This window comes from Oreochromis niloticus, unplaced genomic scaffold (genome assembly GCF_001858045.2).
Source record: "Oreochromis niloticus isolate F11D_XX unplaced genomic scaffold, O_niloticus_UMD_NMBU tig00001146_pilon, whole genome shotgun sequence".
Classification (NCBI taxonomy): domain Eukaryota; kingdom Metazoa; phylum Chordata; class Actinopteri; order Cichliformes; family Cichlidae; genus Oreochromis; species Oreochromis niloticus.
This window is the reverse complement of record NW_020327324.1, coordinates 218,939-238,725: the sequence shown is the minus strand read 5'-3', so window position 1 is coordinate 238,725 and position 19,787 is coordinate 218,939. Positions and strand designations below refer to the sequence as shown.

General features: G+C 43.8%; 1 protein-coding gene across 1 annotated transcript in view; it reads left to right on the top strand.

The window, feature by feature from the left end:
• The window catches only part of LOC109201621 (uncharacterized), a 65,438-nt gene extending 45,953 nt beyond the window's left edge, over nt 1-19,485 (top strand). The window contains exons 3-6 of the mRNA XM_025904371.1: nt 14,607-14,714; nt 14,863-14,878; nt 14,958-15,049; nt 19,185-19,485. Coding sequence (XP_025760156.1) covers nt 14,607-14,714; nt 14,863-14,878; nt 14,958-15,049; nt 19,185-19,192 — 224 coding nt within the window. The 3' untranslated portion in view covers nt 19,193-19,485. The remainder of the gene's footprint in view (nt 1-14,606; nt 14,715-14,862; nt 14,879-14,957; nt 15,050-19,184) is intronic.
• Nucleotides 19,486-19,787: the final 302 nt, after the last annotated feature.

Here is a 19,787-nt window from a genome sequence, read left to right as displayed (position 1 = left end):
TCCTTCATTTCTGTCAACCACACGTTTCCAGCTATCATGGTTGCTAGGCAACCTGGGCAGCGCGACGGAGGCTAGACCGTCCCATTTCACAAGCCTCGCACTTCCGGCCTTAGCGGTCTTTGAGTACGCGGCCCTTGAGGACCGTTGAGGCTGCGTACTTTAAGGCTGCAGACCCTGAATTGGGATATGTTGTGAAATCTGTTTATGTTGTTCTAGTAAGGCTACCATGGGGGCAGCCACTAGAGGTCGCTAGAATACTGTTTTATATATGTTTGCTTCCGGAATTGATGTAGGCACGTACGCTGCTGCTACAATTCAATAAAAGCGGTTTGTGCTTGAGAACGCTGCGTCTTATTGCCTCCGATCATGACATGGTGTCAGAATTGAGGACTTCACGCCGAGTTACACGGAGAAATGGCTAAATTTGGACCTCCGGAGCCGTTCGACTTTACACAGCCGGCGGAGTGGCCGATATGGCGGCAGAGATTCTCCCGTTTTCGAGTGGCGTCCAAGCTAGCGCTGGAGAGCGGCGAAGTGCAGGTGAACTCGCTCCTTTACTCCATGGGGAGAGATGCTGAACCAATATATGGCTCATTTGTGTTTCCTGCTGCTACAGAGGCCAGGCCAAGTCCACAGTTTGAGTACGATCTGGTTTTACAGAAGTTCGATGAGCACTTCGTCCCAAAGAGAAACGTTATCCACGACCGCGCCTGTTTTCACAAACGGAGCCAGAGGGCCGGGGAGACGGTCGAGGCTTTCGTGCGGAGCCTGTACGAGCTCGCGCAGCACTGCGAGTTCGGCGGCAGTAAAGACGAGCAGATCCGGGACCGTATCGTCATTGGATTAATTGACAAAGATGTTTCACAAAAACTGCAGCTGGAGGGGGACCTAACTCTGGATAGAGCCATTCAACTGGCACGCCAGAGTGAACAAGTCAAACAGCAAAGTGCGGAGCGAGTGGAAAGCACTGTGAATGAGGTGAAACAGAGGCATTATAACAGCATGAGAAGGAGTTACTACCAACCTCGTCAGGTACGTGAGCAACAACATAGTGAGAGTAAACCAAAGTGCCAAAGATGCAACAGGGTGCATGACAAAAGAGAAAACTGCCCAGCCCGCAATAAAAGATGCAGAAAGTGCAACAAGCTGGGACACTTTGAAATTGTATGCAAAACCAAAATGCTAAAAGAGGTCAGGGCTGAGGCTGTAGAGGATTCAGATGAGGATTCATTCTTCATAGGGGAGCTTTTCCTGGGAGCAGTAACTGAGCCAAAAACTACAGTCATTGGGGAGTCAGGCTCAGATGCCGACTGGGACATTGAGCTACTAGTAAATGGCAGTCCAGTTGATTTCAAAATTGATACAGGCGCAGACACCACTGTTATGACAGAAACGACCTTTAATAAGCTACAACAGAGACCCAAACTTATCCAGTGTAAGCCAACTGTGTACAGCCCTGGTGGAAAAGTCAAGTGCATGGGTAAATTCCTTGCTACTACGGTGTACAAAGGCCAAAAGTACCAGTACTCGATTACAGTTATAAAAGGGCGGTACGCTAGTAACCTACTGGGAAAGACAGTGGCGAAGCGCATGGGACTAGTTGCTAGAGTTAACAAAATCAGTAGTGACTTAACAGAGGATGTGTTTGGAGAAATTGGCCTGCTGAACTGTGAACCTGTAAAAATTGAGCTGACCGAAGATGCAGTGCCGTACAGTGTAACCACCCCACGCCGGGTGCCTTTTCCTCTCCTCCCAAAGGTGGAAAAGGAAATAAAGCGCATGCTCAAACTTGGCATCATTGAGGAAGTCACCGAGCCAACAGACTGGTGTGCACCAATGGTGCCTGCTCCAAAGCGCAACAAGGATGAGGTCAGAGTGTGTGTGGACTTAAAACGTCTGAATAAGGGAGTAAAGCGTGAACGGTACATCTTGCCCACATTGGATGACATAACTCCCAAGTTAGCAGGGGCTAAAGTTTTCTCCACTTTGGATGCCTCCAGTGGGTTCTGGCAAATACCACTGGAACCCAGCTGCCAAAAACTAACCACGTTCATAACTCCCATGGGCAGGTTTTGCTTCAGACGCCTGCCATTTGGCATAACTTCAGCACCCGAGATCTTCCAGCGGCTCATGAGCACCTTGCTCAAGGGCCTAGAGGGGACTGTCGTCGTGATGGATGACATACTGGTTTTCGGGGCTAACAAAGAGGAGCATGACCGACGCTTAGATGCAGTATTACAGACAATCAAAGCATCAGGCCTTAAGCTTAACAGGTCCAAGTGCCACTTCGGAAAGAATGAACTACAGTTCTTCGGTCACATCATCAGTGCGGATGGTGTGAAACCTGATGATGGCAAGGTGGAGGCTATTGCTAGGATGCCCAGCCCCACCAATGTAGAACAACTCAGGCAGGTACTCGGATTAATAAACTATGTTGGAAAATTCCTGCCGGGCCTGTCCACGGTGCTGCACCCCCTCTCAAATCTTCTCAAGAAAGAGACTATATGGGTGTGGGGCGAGCCTCAGGAGCAAGCATTCAACAAAGCGAAAGCAATGCTCGTGGCTGCACCAGCACTTTGTTATTATGATGCAGGCCGACCAACAGTTGTCAGTGCGGACGCCAGCAGCTATGGTCTGGGTGCTGCACTGTTACAGGACCATGAGGGGGAGTTACGGCCTGTTGCTTTTTGTTCTCGCACGCTCACAGACGCAGAGAAAAGATATTCGCAGATCGAAAAAGAGTGTTTAGCATCTGTCTGGGCCTGTGAACGTTTTGCCCGCTACATCCAAGGCATGGGTCAGGTACGCCTACAAACTGACCATAAGCCCTTGGTGCCTTTGATCAACTCATACGACCTTGATAAAACGCCACTGAGATGTCAGAGACTGCTGATGCGGCTGATGCGATTCAATGTCACTGCTGAGCATGTTCCCGGTAAACAGTTAGTGGTGGCAGACGCACTCTCCAGACATCCACTGCACGGATGCTACCCGTCCGAGACAGACAGCCAGGTCAAAGCATATGTGAGCAACGTAGTGACAAGCAAACCTATCAAGTCACATAAGTTGGAGGAAATTCGTAGAGCTACACAGAGGGACCCAGAGCTTCAAAAAGCAATCATCTTCATCAGACAAGGGTGGCCTCGGAGAATGGCAAAGAACTCACCACTGCAAGGTTTTTATGCAGCCAGAAGCCACCTTTCAGAATCAGATGGTCTAGTGCTCTACCACGATCGCATCGTAATTCCTACAGCACTCAGACCCAGTGTCCTTGACCAATTACATGAAGGCCACCAAGGACTAACTAAATGTAGGGAGCGCGCAAGATCAACAGTGTGGTGGCCCAACATTGGACTTCAAATAACACACAAGGTGAGGTCATGCATCTTTTGTAGAGAGCACAAGCCTACACAGCGACGGGAACCCCTTGTGACTACTCCTTTGCCCAATGGCCCCTGGCAAAAGATTGCAGCTGATCTGTGCGAGCTCGAGGGTAAGAACTTTCTTGTCGTTGTTGACTATTTTTCAAGAGACATTGAGATTGCTTCCCTCACTACAACAACAAGCAGACAGGTCATTAACAAGCTCAAACATATGTTCGTTAGATGGGGCATCCCATTAGAACTGGTCAGTGATAATGGGACGCAGTTCACGTCATCGGAGTTCCAAGACTTCAAACTGAGTTATGGCTTCACCCACACTACGTCGAGCCCTCATTACCCCCAGTCAAATGGAGCTGCTGAAAGAGCTGTCCAAACAGCCAAGTTCATTCTCAAACAGCCTGACCCCTGCTTAGCCTTAATGAGTTACCGCTCTACACCAATTGCAGCAACCGGTGCAAGCCCAGCTCAACTTATGACAGGACGTCAAATCCGCACCACCGTCCCAGTACTCGAACAGACATTGCTGCCCAGTCCAGTCAATAGGGACACGGTGTGCCAAAGGGATGCTGCAGCTAAGAACTCTTACAGATTCTTCTACAACCGCAGACATTCAGCTCGTCCACTTCCTGAGCTTCTCCCAGGCCAGGATGTTGTAGTGAAGCTGGACGGGGAAAAGGGGTGGACGACTCCAGCCAAGGTCATCAGTAAGTCTAAAGAGCCGAGATCCTATTTGGTGGAGATGGCGAATGGGAACGTGACTCGCCGCAACAGACGACACCTTCAGCCTGTCCCAGGCACCGCTGATCCTGAGGAGCCGCAGCAGAGCACTGTTCCAGCTACACCGACTACTCCAACTAAAGTGGCGGTTGCTTCCCAGGAACCACCAGTAAGGCAGGCATTGCCAGTCCCTGCCCCGGGGTCTCCTCTCCGCCCTACCACACCTGTGAGAGTGACTTCCAGGGGGCGGGAGATTAAAGTACCTCTCAGATTCAGAGACTGAGACCTATCTCCTTTCTATGTTCTAAGGGCAGAATAATCCCTTATCAGGACTGAGGGTAGTCTACCCCTGTGATGTCCTGCGTCCTGACAACACTGTTTTATGTTGAAAGTACTTTTGTTAAAGGGGGAGATGTTGTGAAATCTGTTTATGTTGTTCTAGTAAGGCTACCATGGGGGCAGCCACTAGAGGTCGCTAGAATACTGTTTTATATATGTTTGCTTCCGGAATTGATGTAGGCACGTACGCTGCTGCTACAATTCAATAAAAGCGGTTTGTGCTTGAGAACGCTGCGTCTTATTGCCTCCGATCATGACAGGATACAGCCAAGGAGGGGGGCAAGAAAGAAGGAGGAGAAGAGGGAGAGGACAACACCACGCCCACACACTCCCACAGCCTCACAGGATGTAACAACAAGCGTCACAGAGCACTGTTGTTTTAAAGCAGGACATAAAAAGAAGCCTAATTCTGGGAGTTCATCCTTTGGACAAGTGAGATTAAAACAAGTTTGTTCAACCGTCACAGTGAAACCTGACGCTGACTTCCAGCCACTGAGTCCAAAAACCTGGCAGCGGAGAAATATTCCCAGATGTCGATATACAGGATACGGAAAAAAAAAAAAAATCAGAGTTTTTCAAGAAGAAAGAGGTTGAAGAAAATTGTTGCCTTAAAGTAAAAGAGCAGGTTTTATGGTCTTATTATAGAAAGTCGAAGGAGAACAACACGAGAAACGCGCATCTGTTTTCAGTGGGCAGGGAATGTAAATACGTCATAGGTGCTGTTGGAGCTGCTGTTGGAGGCTGGAGTGAAAACACAGAGAGGCCAGTTCGAGGAAGAAGCTACAGTCTTATATGTATTACAGCGTCTTTCTTCTTCTTCGCTTAAAAATTATCAGTGCATCACAGAGCAGCAGAGCTGGATGTGAGGATGAAGCGCTCTTTGCGTGCTCGAGTTATTCTGTCAGTACATCACTGACCCAGATTACAAAGTGACTCTGGGGCGGATCCGGTTCGGACTCACTTTGCTATCTGGGGACTCTTTCTGTTTGAATGTTACCGACTAAAGGAACCATTTTAGGACCGTCTCAGTGTATGAGGTGGTTAACGCCGTTTCACTCAGAGCTTGAACTTCAATTGTTTTTTACGTCGCACCATCAAAATAAGAGAGAGAGATCGTGTAACCATTATGTTAGCTAACTCCTTGGATCATTTTAAAGGTTGAATATCATGTTGCACACACACTGTCACACTCTTATCTATATAAAGAACTACATCTCTTTCTTCTGCTTAATTTTTAGTTTGAAGTAAAACAGTTAAAGATTAGCTGCATCAGAGAGCAGCAGAGCTGGATGTGAGGATGAAGCGCTCTTTGCTCTGCATGCTGGAGTTACTCTGTAAGTACATCACTGACTTTCTCTGTTTGCATGTTATTGATTAAAGAAACTGATTTTCATTTGTGTAAATTTCATGAAGAAGTGAAAAAGTTTGTCTTAGAATTTGATTGGTTCTGACTTGTGTCTGTTTAACATTGTGTGGGATACACTGCAGTTTTACACTTACAGTTTATAGTTTATGAGCTCAGAAAATGATTTGAGGATCAACATGAACTGAAAATTCACCTTTTTTAATGAGTTTGATGATGTTTCAATCTCGATTTTAGGGCTAAGTACACTCTACTATGGAAATGCAGAAGGTAAGATTTTGCTTCTTTTTTTTCTTTTCTTCTCGTTTATAAAATCTTAATATTATCGGTCTGTATCTGTCATGATCCTGGGTTTGGGACCAAGAGTTTTCAGTTTTGAACTCTCAGTTTCTGTTTGATATTATGTTTCACATGGTTTGTTGTAGTTTTACAGTTTTGAGTTGATCTAATATTAGACTTTGTCTTGGGTTGTGTTTTCATTCACATTCTGTGTGTATTGTTATCATTTTTATTTATTTTTCAAGGTTGTTTCCCATCCTCCTGTGTTCCCTGAGTCTAGTCTGTGTGTCCTGTGTCTCCTGTGCTTAGTCAGTTTCATCTTCATGTTTGTTTACCTTTTGTCTGGGTCAAGTTTGTGTCTTTGTGTCTCTGTTTTCATGTGAAGTTTCATCAGTAAAGCTGTTTTGAGTTTAGTTCTGCTTCCACATCCTGCATATTGGGTCCTAACGTGCCTGCTGCACAGCAACCCATGACAGTATCACTCTAAATTAATCTTCATGTTTACATTTTTGCCACAGCTGAACCAAAATTTAGACAAAGAACACAAACAAGAGTTTACAAAATTATCAAGAGTTTATTTCCACAGATACGAGTAGCTGAGACAAACAGGTGACTGAGATAAATGTGAGGGCTGATTATCCACGGGTGGAGAGCCTCCAGCTCTCTCAGAGTCTTTCTGATGTGAGGGAAGTAAAGAACAGGCTGAGTTAGAATAGATTTGGGTTACAGGCAGGACGGAAGAGCGAGAGCTGAGGCGAGTGAGTGTGGCCGAGTGGTCAGAGACACGAGGATGGATGAAGATCCAGGAGGAACAGAGATGAGCTCAGCAAGTGAATCAGATTTGAATGAGTCTGTGATGTAGCAGTGTGATGATGGCCTCCCTCACTTGCATTAATATCTTTTTGGGCTTCATATTTAAAATTACAGTAAAAAGCTATAAAATACAAATTCAACACTTTGAATCAACTTCAGATATTATGTTTGCTTCATTTGTCCTGAAATAACAAGAGAGCAGCTCTCACCTGGACACAGACTGATGGTCAGTCTGTTGTTTCATTAATTTTAAACATCTTAAAATGGAGCCCTGTGGATAGAAATGGCTGTTATTCTTAAACAGTTGATTGACTTTAATGGGTTTTTTTGTAAAACCCCCTGATAAAAGCTGAAAGTCTGCACTTCAGTCACATATTGATTATTTGATTTACGATCCACTGTGGTGGTGAACAGATGCAGAACTACAAATCTGGTAAAACATTATGGCCTTTTTAAAATTCTCATCAAACCTGCAGTGACAATAGTTCTCTTGTTCTGGGGGGATTTGTTTTCTTTCTATATTTCTAACTTACAGTACATGACAAGGCCACTCTGACAGCAGACAGCACAACCATACCAGCAGGGGGCAGTGTGACACTGACCTGTGATGTGAAGGAATCTGCTGACTTAGAATATGAGTGGTTCAGACAAACGTCATCTGAAGAAAAGTCCATAATAACTGATGAATCAGGCAGAGTGATCTCTGTGTCTGAAGGAGGAAACTACACCTGTAGGGCTGAAGGGAAAAATATCATAATGACAGAAAGTGACTCAGTCACAGTTCAGGAAACTGGTGAGATTGAACATTTCACTTGAAATAAAACATTTTTTATGTTATTATTATTATTACTAGTAGTTTCTTTTATTTTTTTTATTGTATTTGAGCTATTTTTAAAGATTCCTGCACAACAAATAATTCACATAGTTATGATGAAAAGCTGCTGTTGGATGTTTTTCTTTCTCAGTTCATAACAGGATCACAGTAAAACTGCAGCACAGCTGGTCTCAGATATTCACTGGTGAGACAATCACTCTCAGATGTGAGATTCAGGGAGGTGAAGGAAAGGTGTGGAAATATGAATGGACAGCACCCAACACAAACAGCCCTCCAACATCCAGTGAATACAGGATCAGCAGAGTTTCAGTGTCCCACAGTGGAGACTACAGATGTCGGGGTAGCAGTGACTATCTCTTAACAGGATGGAGTGATGCCTTCAGACTGACAGTTTCATGTAAGTTGGACCATGATTCATGCTGACATTTAATTCAATTCAATTCAATTTTATTTATATAGCGCCAAATCACAACAAAAGTCGCCTCAAGGCGCTTAATATTGTACAGTAGATCGCACAATAATAAATACAGAGAAAAACCCAACAATCATATGACCCCCTATGAGCAAGCACTTTGGCGACAGTGGGAAGGAAAAACTCCCTTTTAACAGGAAGAAACCGGCAGAACCAGGCTCAGGGAGGGGCGGCCATCTGCTGGGACCGGTTGGGGTGAGAGAAGGAGGACAGGATAAAGACATGCTGTGGAAGAGAGACAGAGATTAATAACAGATATGATTCGATGCAGAGAGGTCTATTAATACATAGTGAGTGAGAAAGGTGACTGGAAAGGAAAAACTCAATGCATCATGGGAATCCCCGGCAGCCTACGTCTATTGCAGCATAACTAAGGGAGGATTCAGGGTCACCTGGTCCAGCCCTAACTATATGCTTTAGCAAAAAGGAAAGTTTTAAGCCTAATCTTGAAAGTAGAGATAGTGTCTGTCTCCCGAATCCAAACTGGAAGCTGGTTCCACAGAAGAGGGGCCTGAAAACTGAAGGCTCTGCCTCCCATTCTACTTTTAAATACTCTAGGAACAGCAAGTAGGCCTGCAGAACGAGAGCGAAGTGCTCTAATGGGGTGATATGGTACTACAAGGTCATTAAGATAAGATGGGGCCTGATTATTTAAGACCTTGTATGTGAGGAGCAGGATTTTGAATTCAATTCTGGATTTAACAGGAAGCCAATGAAGGGAAGCCAAAACAGGAGAAATATGCTCTCTCTTTCTAGTCCCTGTCAGTACCCTTGCTGCAGCATTTTGGATTAGCTGAAGACTTTTCAGTGAGTTTTTAGGACTTCCTGATAATAGTGAATTACAGTAGTCCAGCCTGGAAGTAATAAATGCATGAACTAGTTTTTCAGCATCACTCTGAGACAGGATATTTCTAATTTTAGAGATGTTGCGCAAATGGAAGAAAGCAGTCTTACATATTTGTTTAATATGTGCGTTGAAGGACATGTCCTGGTCAAAAATGACTCCAAGGTTCCTCACAGCATTACTGGAGGCCAAGGTAATGCCATCCAGAGTAAGAATCTGCTTAGATACCATATTTCTAAGATTTTCAGGGCCGAGTACAATAACCTCAGTTTTATCTGAATTAAGAAGCAGAAAGTTAGCGGCCATCCAGGTCTTTATATGTCTTTAAGACATTCCTGCAGTTTAACTAATTGGTGTGTGTTACCTGGCTTCATGGATAGATAGAGCTGCGTGTCATCTGCATAGCAGTGAAAATTTATGCTATGTCTTCTAATGATGCTGCCTAGGGGAAGCATGTATAATGTAAATAGAATTGGTCCTAGCACTGAACCCTGTGGAACACCATAATTGACCTTAGTGGGTGAAGAGGACTCTCCATTTACATGTACAAATTGGAGTCTATTAGATAGATATGATACAAACCACTGCAGCACAGTACCTGTAATACCTACAGCATGTTCTAATCGCTCTAATAGGATATTATGGTCGACAGTATCGAATGCAGCACTGAGGTCTAGCAGGACAAGCACAGAGATGAGTCCACTGTCAGAGGCCATAAGAAGATCATTTGTAACCTTCACTAAAGCTGTTTCTGTGCTGTGATGAGCTCTGAAACCTGACTGAAACGCTTCAAATAAGCCATTCCTCTGCAGATGATCTGTTAGCTGTTTGACAACTACTCTTTCAAGGATTTTTGATATGAAAGGAAGGTTGGAGATTGGCCTATAATTAGCTAAGACAGCTGGGTCTAGAGATGGCATATTGAGTAAAGGTTTAACTACAGCCACCTTGAAGGCCTGTGGTACATAGCCGATTATTAGAGATAGGTTGATCATATTTAAGATTGAAGAATTAATTAATGGCAGGACTTCTTTGAGCAGTTTTGTAGGAATGGGCTCTAAAAGACACGTTGATGGTTTGGAGGAATTAATTATTGAAGTTAACTCAGAAAGATCAATTGGAGAAAAAGAGTCTAACTTAACATTGATGGTACTAAGAGTAGCTGTAGATAATATTACATCTGTGGGATGATTATTGGTAATTTTTTCTCTAATGATAAAAATTTTATTTGTGAAGAAGTTCATGAAGTCATTACTAGTTAACGTTAAAGGGATTGTTGGCTCAGTAGAGCTCTGACTTTTTGTCAGCCTGGCTACAGTGCTGAAGAGAAACCTGGGGTTGTTCTTATTTTCTTCAATCAGTGACGAATAGTAAGATGTTCTGGCTTTGCGGAGGGCTTTCTTATAAAGCAGCAAACTATTTCTCCAGGCTAAATGATGATCCTCTAAATTTGTGACACGCCATTTCCTCTCCAGCTTACGAGTTATCTGCTTTAGGCTACGTGTTTGAGAATTATACCACGGAGTCAGGGACTTCTGATTTGAGGCCTTAGTTTTCACAGGAGCTACAGTATCCAGAGTCGTACGTAGTGAGGAGGTAAAATTATTAACAAGATAATCAACCTCTGTTGGAGTAGCGTTCAGATAGCTGCTCTGCTCTATGTTGGTACAGGGCATTGAAGATGATAACAGTGGGTGGATTATATTCTTAAACTTAGTTACAGCACTTTCAGAAAGACATCTACTTTGATAAAGTCTACTCTCCACTGCTGTGTAATCAATTATTGTAAATGTTATCAGGAAATGATCAGACAGCAGAGGGTTTTTAGGAAACACTGTTAAATGTTCAGTTTCTATGCCATATGTTAAAACAAGATCTAGAGTGTGATTAAAGTGGTGGGTGGGTTCTTTTACATTTTGAGAGAAGCCAATTGAGTCTAATAACAGATTAAATGCGATGTTGAGGCTGTCATTTTTAGCATCTACATTGATGTTAAAATCACCCACAATAATTATTTTATCTGAGCTGAGCACTAAATCAGATAAAAAGTCTGAGAAATCAGAGAGAAACTCTGTGTAAGGCCCAGGTGGACGATAGATGATAACAAGTAAGACTGGTTTCTGAGTTTTACAGCTGGGGTGGACGAGGCTAAGCATCAGGCTTTCAAATGAATTAAAAGTCTGTCTTGGTCTTTCGTTAATTATTAGACTGGTGTGAAAAATTGCTGCCACACCGCCCCCTCGGCCTGTGCTTCGAGGTTTCTGGTAGTTAGAATGACTCGGGGGTGTTGATTCATTTAAACTAACATAATCATCCAGCTGCAACCAGGTTTCTGTAAGGCAGAGTAAATCGATTTGTTGATCAATTATTAAGTCATGTACTAACAGAGACTTGGAGGAGAGAGACCTAATATTTAATAATCCACATTTCACTGTTTTACTCTTTGGTTCAGATGTGGATACTGTATTGTTCTTTCTTTTTGATTGTTTATGTTTAAGTTGTTTATTGCTGGTTTTTAGTTTGTTTTTTGTCTGTTTGGGAGCTGACACGGTCTCAATGGAGATGGGTTTTTGGGGGGGTAGCAGGAGGAGAGAAGCTGCAGAGAGGCGTGTAAGACGAATGTTTTAATGTTTACATCTGTCTTAACAGGAAAACTGTTACTGTAAACTGAAAGCGAGAGTTCAAGAACCAATAAGTGGGATCGATAAGCAAGCAGAGACTAATGATTCCCAGGACTTAGACTACTGGGAACCAGTTCTCTACTCCCATCCCTGCATGCAGGATTATGAATTACTGTTTGTGTTTGTAGATAAATTAATCAGTGTTTAAAGTGTGATCAGTACTGTCACAAGTTTATTCTTGATTATGTTTTAATGTTTTACTTATTTTGTTTCTTCAACAGCAAGTAAACCCAGAGCCACACTGACAGCACACAGTTCAATCATACCAGCAGGGGGCAGTGTGACACTGAGCTGCTCTGTGGAGGGCTCTGCTGGCTGGAAGTTTGACTGGTTCAGACGTGATTCAGTCTCTTCTAAAGCTCAGCTCATGAGAGGAAATGAAGCAAACAGAGTTATTAGTGTCTCACAAGGAGGTCTGTACCACTGCAGAGGAGGGAGAGGAGATCCAGTTTACTACACAGAGGACAGCAGTGACGTCACAGTTACAGAAATTCGTGAGTTTAATTATTTTATTCTAAACCCTGAAAGAAGCACACTGTTAGTTTTCCTGACTACTGTATTATATATGCAGCTTTAGAAATGACTAGAATACAACACATTTACTGTTATTATATGAAATAGAAATCATAATATTCTTTTGTTGGTTTTATGTTTCTGTTTTATGGATATTTTCCTGTGAACAGTTCCCAGTAAGCCCACTGTGACCCTGCAGCCATCCTGGACTCAGATATACAGCGGTGAGACAGTCACTGTCAGATGTGAGATTCAGGGAGGTGAAGGAGCTCAGTGGATGTATGAATGGAGAGCAGCCAAGTTAAACACACCTCCAACATCCAATGAACACAGAATCATCAGAGCTACTGAGTCTGACAGTGGAGGATACAGCTGCCGGGGCAGAAGGGACTATTTCTTCTCAGAGTGGAGTGATATCATCACACTGACTGTATCATGTAAGATCTTTCATCCAGAGTATCTAAATAAGGAAAAAGCACTTCTTTTTTCTTACAGCTTTATAACTGTCTTTCATGTTGGTCAGTAAAATGTTTAGTTTTTATTCCAACAACAAAAACCTGAACAGCAGCTTTTTATTCACAGTGAAGAGAACAAAACATATGAGAGTAACTTCTCTGCTGTGCAGCTCTAATACATGAAAGATGAAATGCAGAACAAATGCTGAATCTGTCTCAGCTGCTCCACCACATCCACTAAGAAACATTAAATCCACTGATTGGTTCACAGCATAAAACAACAGAGTGGAGTGATTCAGTCACACTGACAGTTTCTGACAGTAAGTAGAGTCATAGTTCATTTAAGCTGGAAATAGAAACAGTTTGTAAAAATGTGTTTTTATTAGTACATGTTGAGATATTTGACATGTTTAGATAGTCTCACTCTTAAAGTTCATCATAAATATTTGTGAGTCAACATTTTAGTGACATTGAATTCAGAGTTAAGAGACGAAACATTGAGAGAAAATCTTTGTTGAACAGATAAAGCCCGTCCTGTCCTCACTGTGTCTCCATCATGGCTGAGTCCTGGAGCCTCAGTAACTCTGAACTGTGAGGTTGAACATCCGTCTGCAGGATGGAGCTTCTACTGGTATAAAGCTGTTCCTGATCTATCAGAGAAATCCTCCAGTTATGAGCTGCTACCTGATGGCAGTGGGACTGCACAGGACTCCTACATCATTCATGGACAGACACACACAGCAGGATATGTGTGCAGAGCTGGAAGAGGAGACCCAGAGTATCACACTGATCACAGTCAACCAAAGTTTGTCTGGTCTGCAGGTCAGTTTGTTTCTTCCCAATAATTTGTGCCATCACTGTAATCCACCAAGATTCAGCTCATTAAAATCTTTTTTTTCCTAATACTAATTTTATATTTTGAATCCTAACATCTGTGAGCTTTGTCTCTTCACTGCATGTTGTTTCCAGATGTTCATTCAGCAGCGTCTCTCACAGTGAGTCCTGACAGAGTGCAACACTTCACCTCTGACTCTGTCTCACTGACCTGTGAGGGAAACTTCACTGAGTGGAGAGTGAGGAAGTTCTCTGAGGACGGCCGACTGTACTCTGACTGTAGGAGAATGACTGGATCCACATGTAACATCAACACATCAAAGTCAGATACTGCAGTGTACTGGTGTGAGTCTGGATCAGGAGAGTTCAGCAGTGCAGTCAACATCACTGTACAGAGTATGTTATTATACATTTACTTCTTGGATTTTATTGATTTAAACATCACATGAACATTTGTCCCAGCTTTGCTGTATGTGAAGTAATTTATGTGGTAAAAATAAAACACATACAGCAGTTCTTAAATACACAAGATCAGATCTTCATGATGAAAAAGCATTTGTACAATCAGTTCTTATTATTGTTTGTCAGCTTTTTCTAAAAGTGTGCACCAGCTGATGTGACTGAAACAATTGTGTGTGATTGTGTCACAGATGATGGTAATGGTCCTATCCTGGTGAGTCCTGTTCATCCTGTGACTGAGGGAGCTTCTGTTAGTCTGAGCTGCAGTTTGAGAACACAAAAAATACTTTCCAACGTGTTTTTCTATCACAATGACAAACTTATTCAAAATGATCCCCGAGGGGAGCTGAAGATCTCTGCAGTGTCAAAGTCTGATGAAGGTTTCTACAAGTGTCAGTACTCAGGAAGAGAGTCAGCACAGAGCTGGATGTCAGTTAAAGGTGAGCAGCATCAAAATAGTTGATGGATTTTTATAAACCAGTTGATGACTGAGAAGGAACATTAGATTTTCTGATTTAAGTCTCAAAGTCACTTGGCTCTATTTTACAAAATTATATATATATATATAAATACATATAATTCATTAATAATTAATTATTATTTGTTGTAACTGTGTCAGGAGCTGACAGCTCTTCATCTCCTGTGTGGTTGATTGTTGGACTGGTTTGTGGAGTCTCTCTCATTATTATTCTCCTGCTCTTGTTGTATCGCTGCAGACAGTCCAAGTGTAAGAGCCTCTTCTGTATTACAGAGTTTATTTACTACACACACTTTAATTATTCACACATATACATGTATTCTAATCTCATGACACAAAATAAAAATGGAACAATTCACATCACAAACATGTGTAATAATATTTGTCTCTTTCACAGATTCCTGCTTCACCAGGTTGGTAAAATACTTTTTATTATTACTTTAAACAAACATCAGTTACTTTTGAGTTTATTGTGTTTATTTCATATTTTAGGTCGATCCAGTCTGAGAGTCACAGTCCGGGCTCCTCCACAAATCATGGAGTCAACCAGAATGAAACTCATGAATACAACTCTCTTCATCCTGGTCAGCACTTAAACCGATCTTTATTATCATTATTAATATTGACTTTTCATTCAGTCTCCATTAACAGGAACATTTCTTCGGTTCAGTTTGTGCTCAGCAGTTTTTCAAAGAACATTTATCAAAATCCAGTTGGACAAATATCTAAATAACCAACTGACTACATGCACAAAAGATCAGAAACAAACAGGATTTTACAACCTGATTGTATCTTTAACTCGACTGAAAGAATCCACAAATGTTATTGTTTCATATCAGAACAACACAAACAGTAACACCATGATGGGTTCATGGTCTGAAAATATCTAATAGTCCTGGTTTTGACTTAAACACAACTAATGAAATTAAATGTGATGTGTTCTATATATATATATATATATATATATCCAGCTGCGTACGCAGCTGGATAGCGTAGATACGCAACTGGATAGCGTAGATACGCAGCTGGATAGCGTAGATGCGTAGTGGTTAGACTACACGCCTTTGGAGCAGAAGATCGCAAGTTCGATTCCTGCCTGGGGCGTCTGTATCCAGTAAGGGTCCTAAGGCTAGACCCCCTATGCTAAAAGTGAGCCTACCGCAGACATGAGCGAGACAGATAGATATGAAGGCATGCCGGCTCGGACGTCGCCCGGATCAACAAGGTCCGCGTCAGGTGTTGAGGAACCAGGGCACCCTGACGACAAGTGGGCTACTGGAACAAGAAGGCATCGGTGGGCAAGAGACGAAAACAGGGCGTTGTTGAAATGCTACTACGCAAGTAACCCTGGCGGAAGGGGTTACATGAATAGGATGAGGGACCTATGGATTCTTCGATACCCAACATCCACAATGACGGCGAAACAACTAGTAGCTCAGTGTTCCAACATTCGAAAGAAGGGACTGCTCTCACAGCTAGAGATTGAGATTTATGGTACAACATAAATGCTACGGCAAGGAGGAGTCAGGACGCCAGGTCACTGACCTGAAAGATAGGATCATGGCCAAGCTTGAAACCTGGACCCCCCCTAGCCGGTTACCAAGATTACGTGAAGTACCCTCAGAAGGTCTGCTAGATGATGTTAATGCAGCACTACGGATGATACCTACAACCACGATTACCGACACTAACAAGCTGATCTACACTACGGCATCAGTGAGATGCTTGGCTACAAGTTGAACAGCCACAAGGGGCAGTACCCTCCCTGGAGAAGGAGGCTAGAGGCTAAGATCAAAGTAGTGTGGAGGGAGGTTAGCCAACTATCGGAGTTGCAGAAAGGCGCGACAAAGAAGGTGCATAAGAAATACAGCAAGCTGTCCATACCTGAGGCCTTGGAAACTGCCAAGCAAAGACTCACAGCCTTGGCCAGCCGCTTGAGGAGGTACACCAGAGAGATAGAAGGCAGGAGAATAAACCAGCTGTTCTCCACAGAACCAGCAAAGGTGTACTCTCAGTGGCAAGGGAACAATAAGAGAACAGCACCACCAAGGCTGGAGACGGAGCAATACTGGAAGAGCATATGGGAGAAGGATGCAACCCATAACGGCAATGCTCAGTGGCTAGTGGATCTGAGGGCAGACCATAGCGACCTCCCTGAACAGGGTCCAGTAACCATCACAGTGGCAGACATCCAAGAAAGGGTCTCCAGTATGAAGAGTTGGACAGCACCAGGGCCCGACATGGTTCACGCCTACTGGCTGAAGAAGCTGACTGCACTCCACGAGCGTCTGGCAGCACAAATGAACCAGCTGCTAGTTAACGAGAGACACCCGGAATGGCTAACCGAAGGTCGGACGGTCCTGATCCCCAAGGACCCCAAGAAGGGACCGGTCCCATCCAACTACCGACCAATAACCTGCCTCAGTACTACATGGAAGCTCCTGTCAGGCATCATATCGGCTAAGATGAACAGGCACATGGGTCAATACATGAGCGGGGCACAGAAAGGAATTGGCAAGAATACCAGAGGAGCAAAACACCAGCTACTGGTAGACAGAACAGTCAGCCGAGACTGCAAGACCAGACTGACCAACCTGTGCACTGCCTGGATTGATTACAAGAAGGCCTATGACTCAATGCCCCACAGCTGGATACTGGAATGCCTAGAATTGTACAAGATCAACAGGACCCTAAGAGCCTTCATCAGGAACTCAATGGGAATGTGGCACACAACACTAGAGGCCAACTCCAAGCCCATAGCACAAGTCACCATCAAGTGCGGGATCTACCAAGGAGATGCTCTGTCCCCACTGCTGTTCTGCATAGTCCTGAACCCCCTCAGTGAGATCATTAACAAGACTGGCTACGGATACCGACTACGGAACGGAGCGGTTGTCAGCCACCTCCTGTACATGGATGACATCAAGCTGTATGCCAAGAGTGAACGAGACATCGATTCACTGATACACACTACCAGGCTATACAGCAATGACATTGGAATGTCATTCGGACTGGAGAAGTGTAGTCGGATGGTAACAAAGAGAGGGAAGGTAGTCAGAACTGAGGGGATTGAACTACCAGAAGGCAACATTGCAGACATAGAGGACAGTTACAAGTACCTGGGGATCCCACAGGCGAATGGGAACCATGAAGAGGCCGCTAGGAAAGCTGCAACCACCAAGTACCTGCAGAGGGTCAGGCAAGTCCTGAGGAGTCAGCTGAACGGTAAGAACAAGATCCAGGCTATCAACACCTACGCCCTGCCCGTGATCAGGTACCCTGCTGGGGTAATAGGCTGGCCAAAGGAGGAGATAGAAGCCACTGACATCAAGACAAGAAAGCTCCTTACCATGCATGGAGGGTTTCACCCCAAGTCTAGCACCCTGAGGTTGTACGCTAAGCGGAAGGAAGGGGGCCGGGGACTGGTGAGTGTCAGCACCACAGTCCAGGATGAGACAAGAAACATCCACGAATACATCACGAAGATGGCCCCAACTGACAGTGTGCTCAGTGAATACCTCAGACAGCAGAAACCCAAGAAAGAGGAGGAAGGCGAGGAACCATCATGGAAGGACAGGCCCCTGCACGGTATGTACCACCGGCAGATAGAGGAGGTGGCTGATATACAGAAATCCTACCAGTGGCTGAACAAAGCTGGACTGAAAGACAGCACAGAGGCACTAATCATGGCAGCACAAGAACAAGCTCTGAGTACAAGATCCATAGAGGCTGGGGTCTATCACACCAGGCAAGACCCCAGGTGCAGGCTGTGTAAAGATGCCCCAGAGACAATCCAGCACATAACAGCAGGGTGCAAGATGCTAGCAGGCAAGGCATACATGGAACGCCATAACCAAGTGGCCGGCATAGTGTACAGGAACATCTGTGCCGAGTATAACCTGGAAGTCCCAAGGTCAAAATGGGAGATGCCCCCAAGGGTGATGGAGAATGACCGAGCTAAGATCCTGTGGGACTTCCAGATGCAGACGGACAAAATGGTGGTGGCTAACCAACCGGACATAGTGGTGGTAGACAAACAGAAGAAGACAGCTGTAGTGATCGATGTAGCGGTTCCGAATGACAGCAATATCAGGAAGAAGGAACACGAGAAGCTGGAGAAATACCAAGGGCTCAGAGAAGAGTTCGAGAGGATGTGGAGGGTGAAGGTAACGGTGGTCCCCGTGGTAATCGGAGCACTAGGTGCGGTGACTCCCAAGCTAGGCGAGTGGCTCCAGCAGATCCCGGGAACAACATCGGAGATCTCTGTCCAGAAGAGCGCAGTCCTGGGAACAGCTAAGATACTGCGCAGGACCCTCAAGCTCCCAGGCCTCTGGTAGAGGACCCGAGCTTGAAGGATAAACCGCCCGCAGGGGCGTGCTGGGTGTTTTTTTTTATATATATATATACATATACATATATATATATACATATATATATATATATGTACATATATATATATATATATGTATATATATATGTGTACATATTTATATACATATATGTATGTGTGTATATATATATATATATACACACACATACATATATGTATGTGTGTGTGTATATGTGTATTTGCCTTTTATTCTGAAGTCACATCAGGAAGCTCTCTCAGTAATTCTGCTGCCATGCAGGCTGATTTATTCTTCACATTATTAAATGTCTTCAGCTCATAATATCTTTACATGTTGGAAATCACTTTGTCTTTTTGTGCTTGTCTTACAGGTCAGTGAGGAGAGCTGTAGCAGCAAAGCCAAGAAGAAGCTTTTTATGGAGCCATTCTTGCTCCTCTGCTCCCCAAATATCAGACATGCTCAGCTTTATGTACAGCTACAATATTAAATCATAATATCATATAGAGTTATTGCTCTCTTTTAGTATAAAACATATGGAGATGTATTTCTATTTAACCCTTTAAAGCCGGTCGGAGCGGGCACGCTCCGTTTTGCGTAACTATTTTTAAATCCCTGTAGTACCGGAACCACGTAAGCTAGCACAATAATTTTTTTTGCATATGAAACCGGAGGAGTTGTACTTACATCTTATGCCATCAGCTTGTCCTAGGTCACAGTTTCCTTCCACATGTAGCTTTGCAAAAATTGCATAAAAAGCGCTTGCAGGAACAAAAACATAATATTCCAGAAACACACTTTGCCGATCCGATCAGCTGTTTGTAACACTTCCTACATTGAAATAGACAGCGCGAACTATCGCATGTCCGCCATTACCTGCCCGAAACTGGAAGTGACGTCATTTTCGCGGAAAATTTAGTTTTTTACTTGTAGGCCTTAAAAGCCTATACTGGTGTTTTTAAAAGTCATGTTTGAC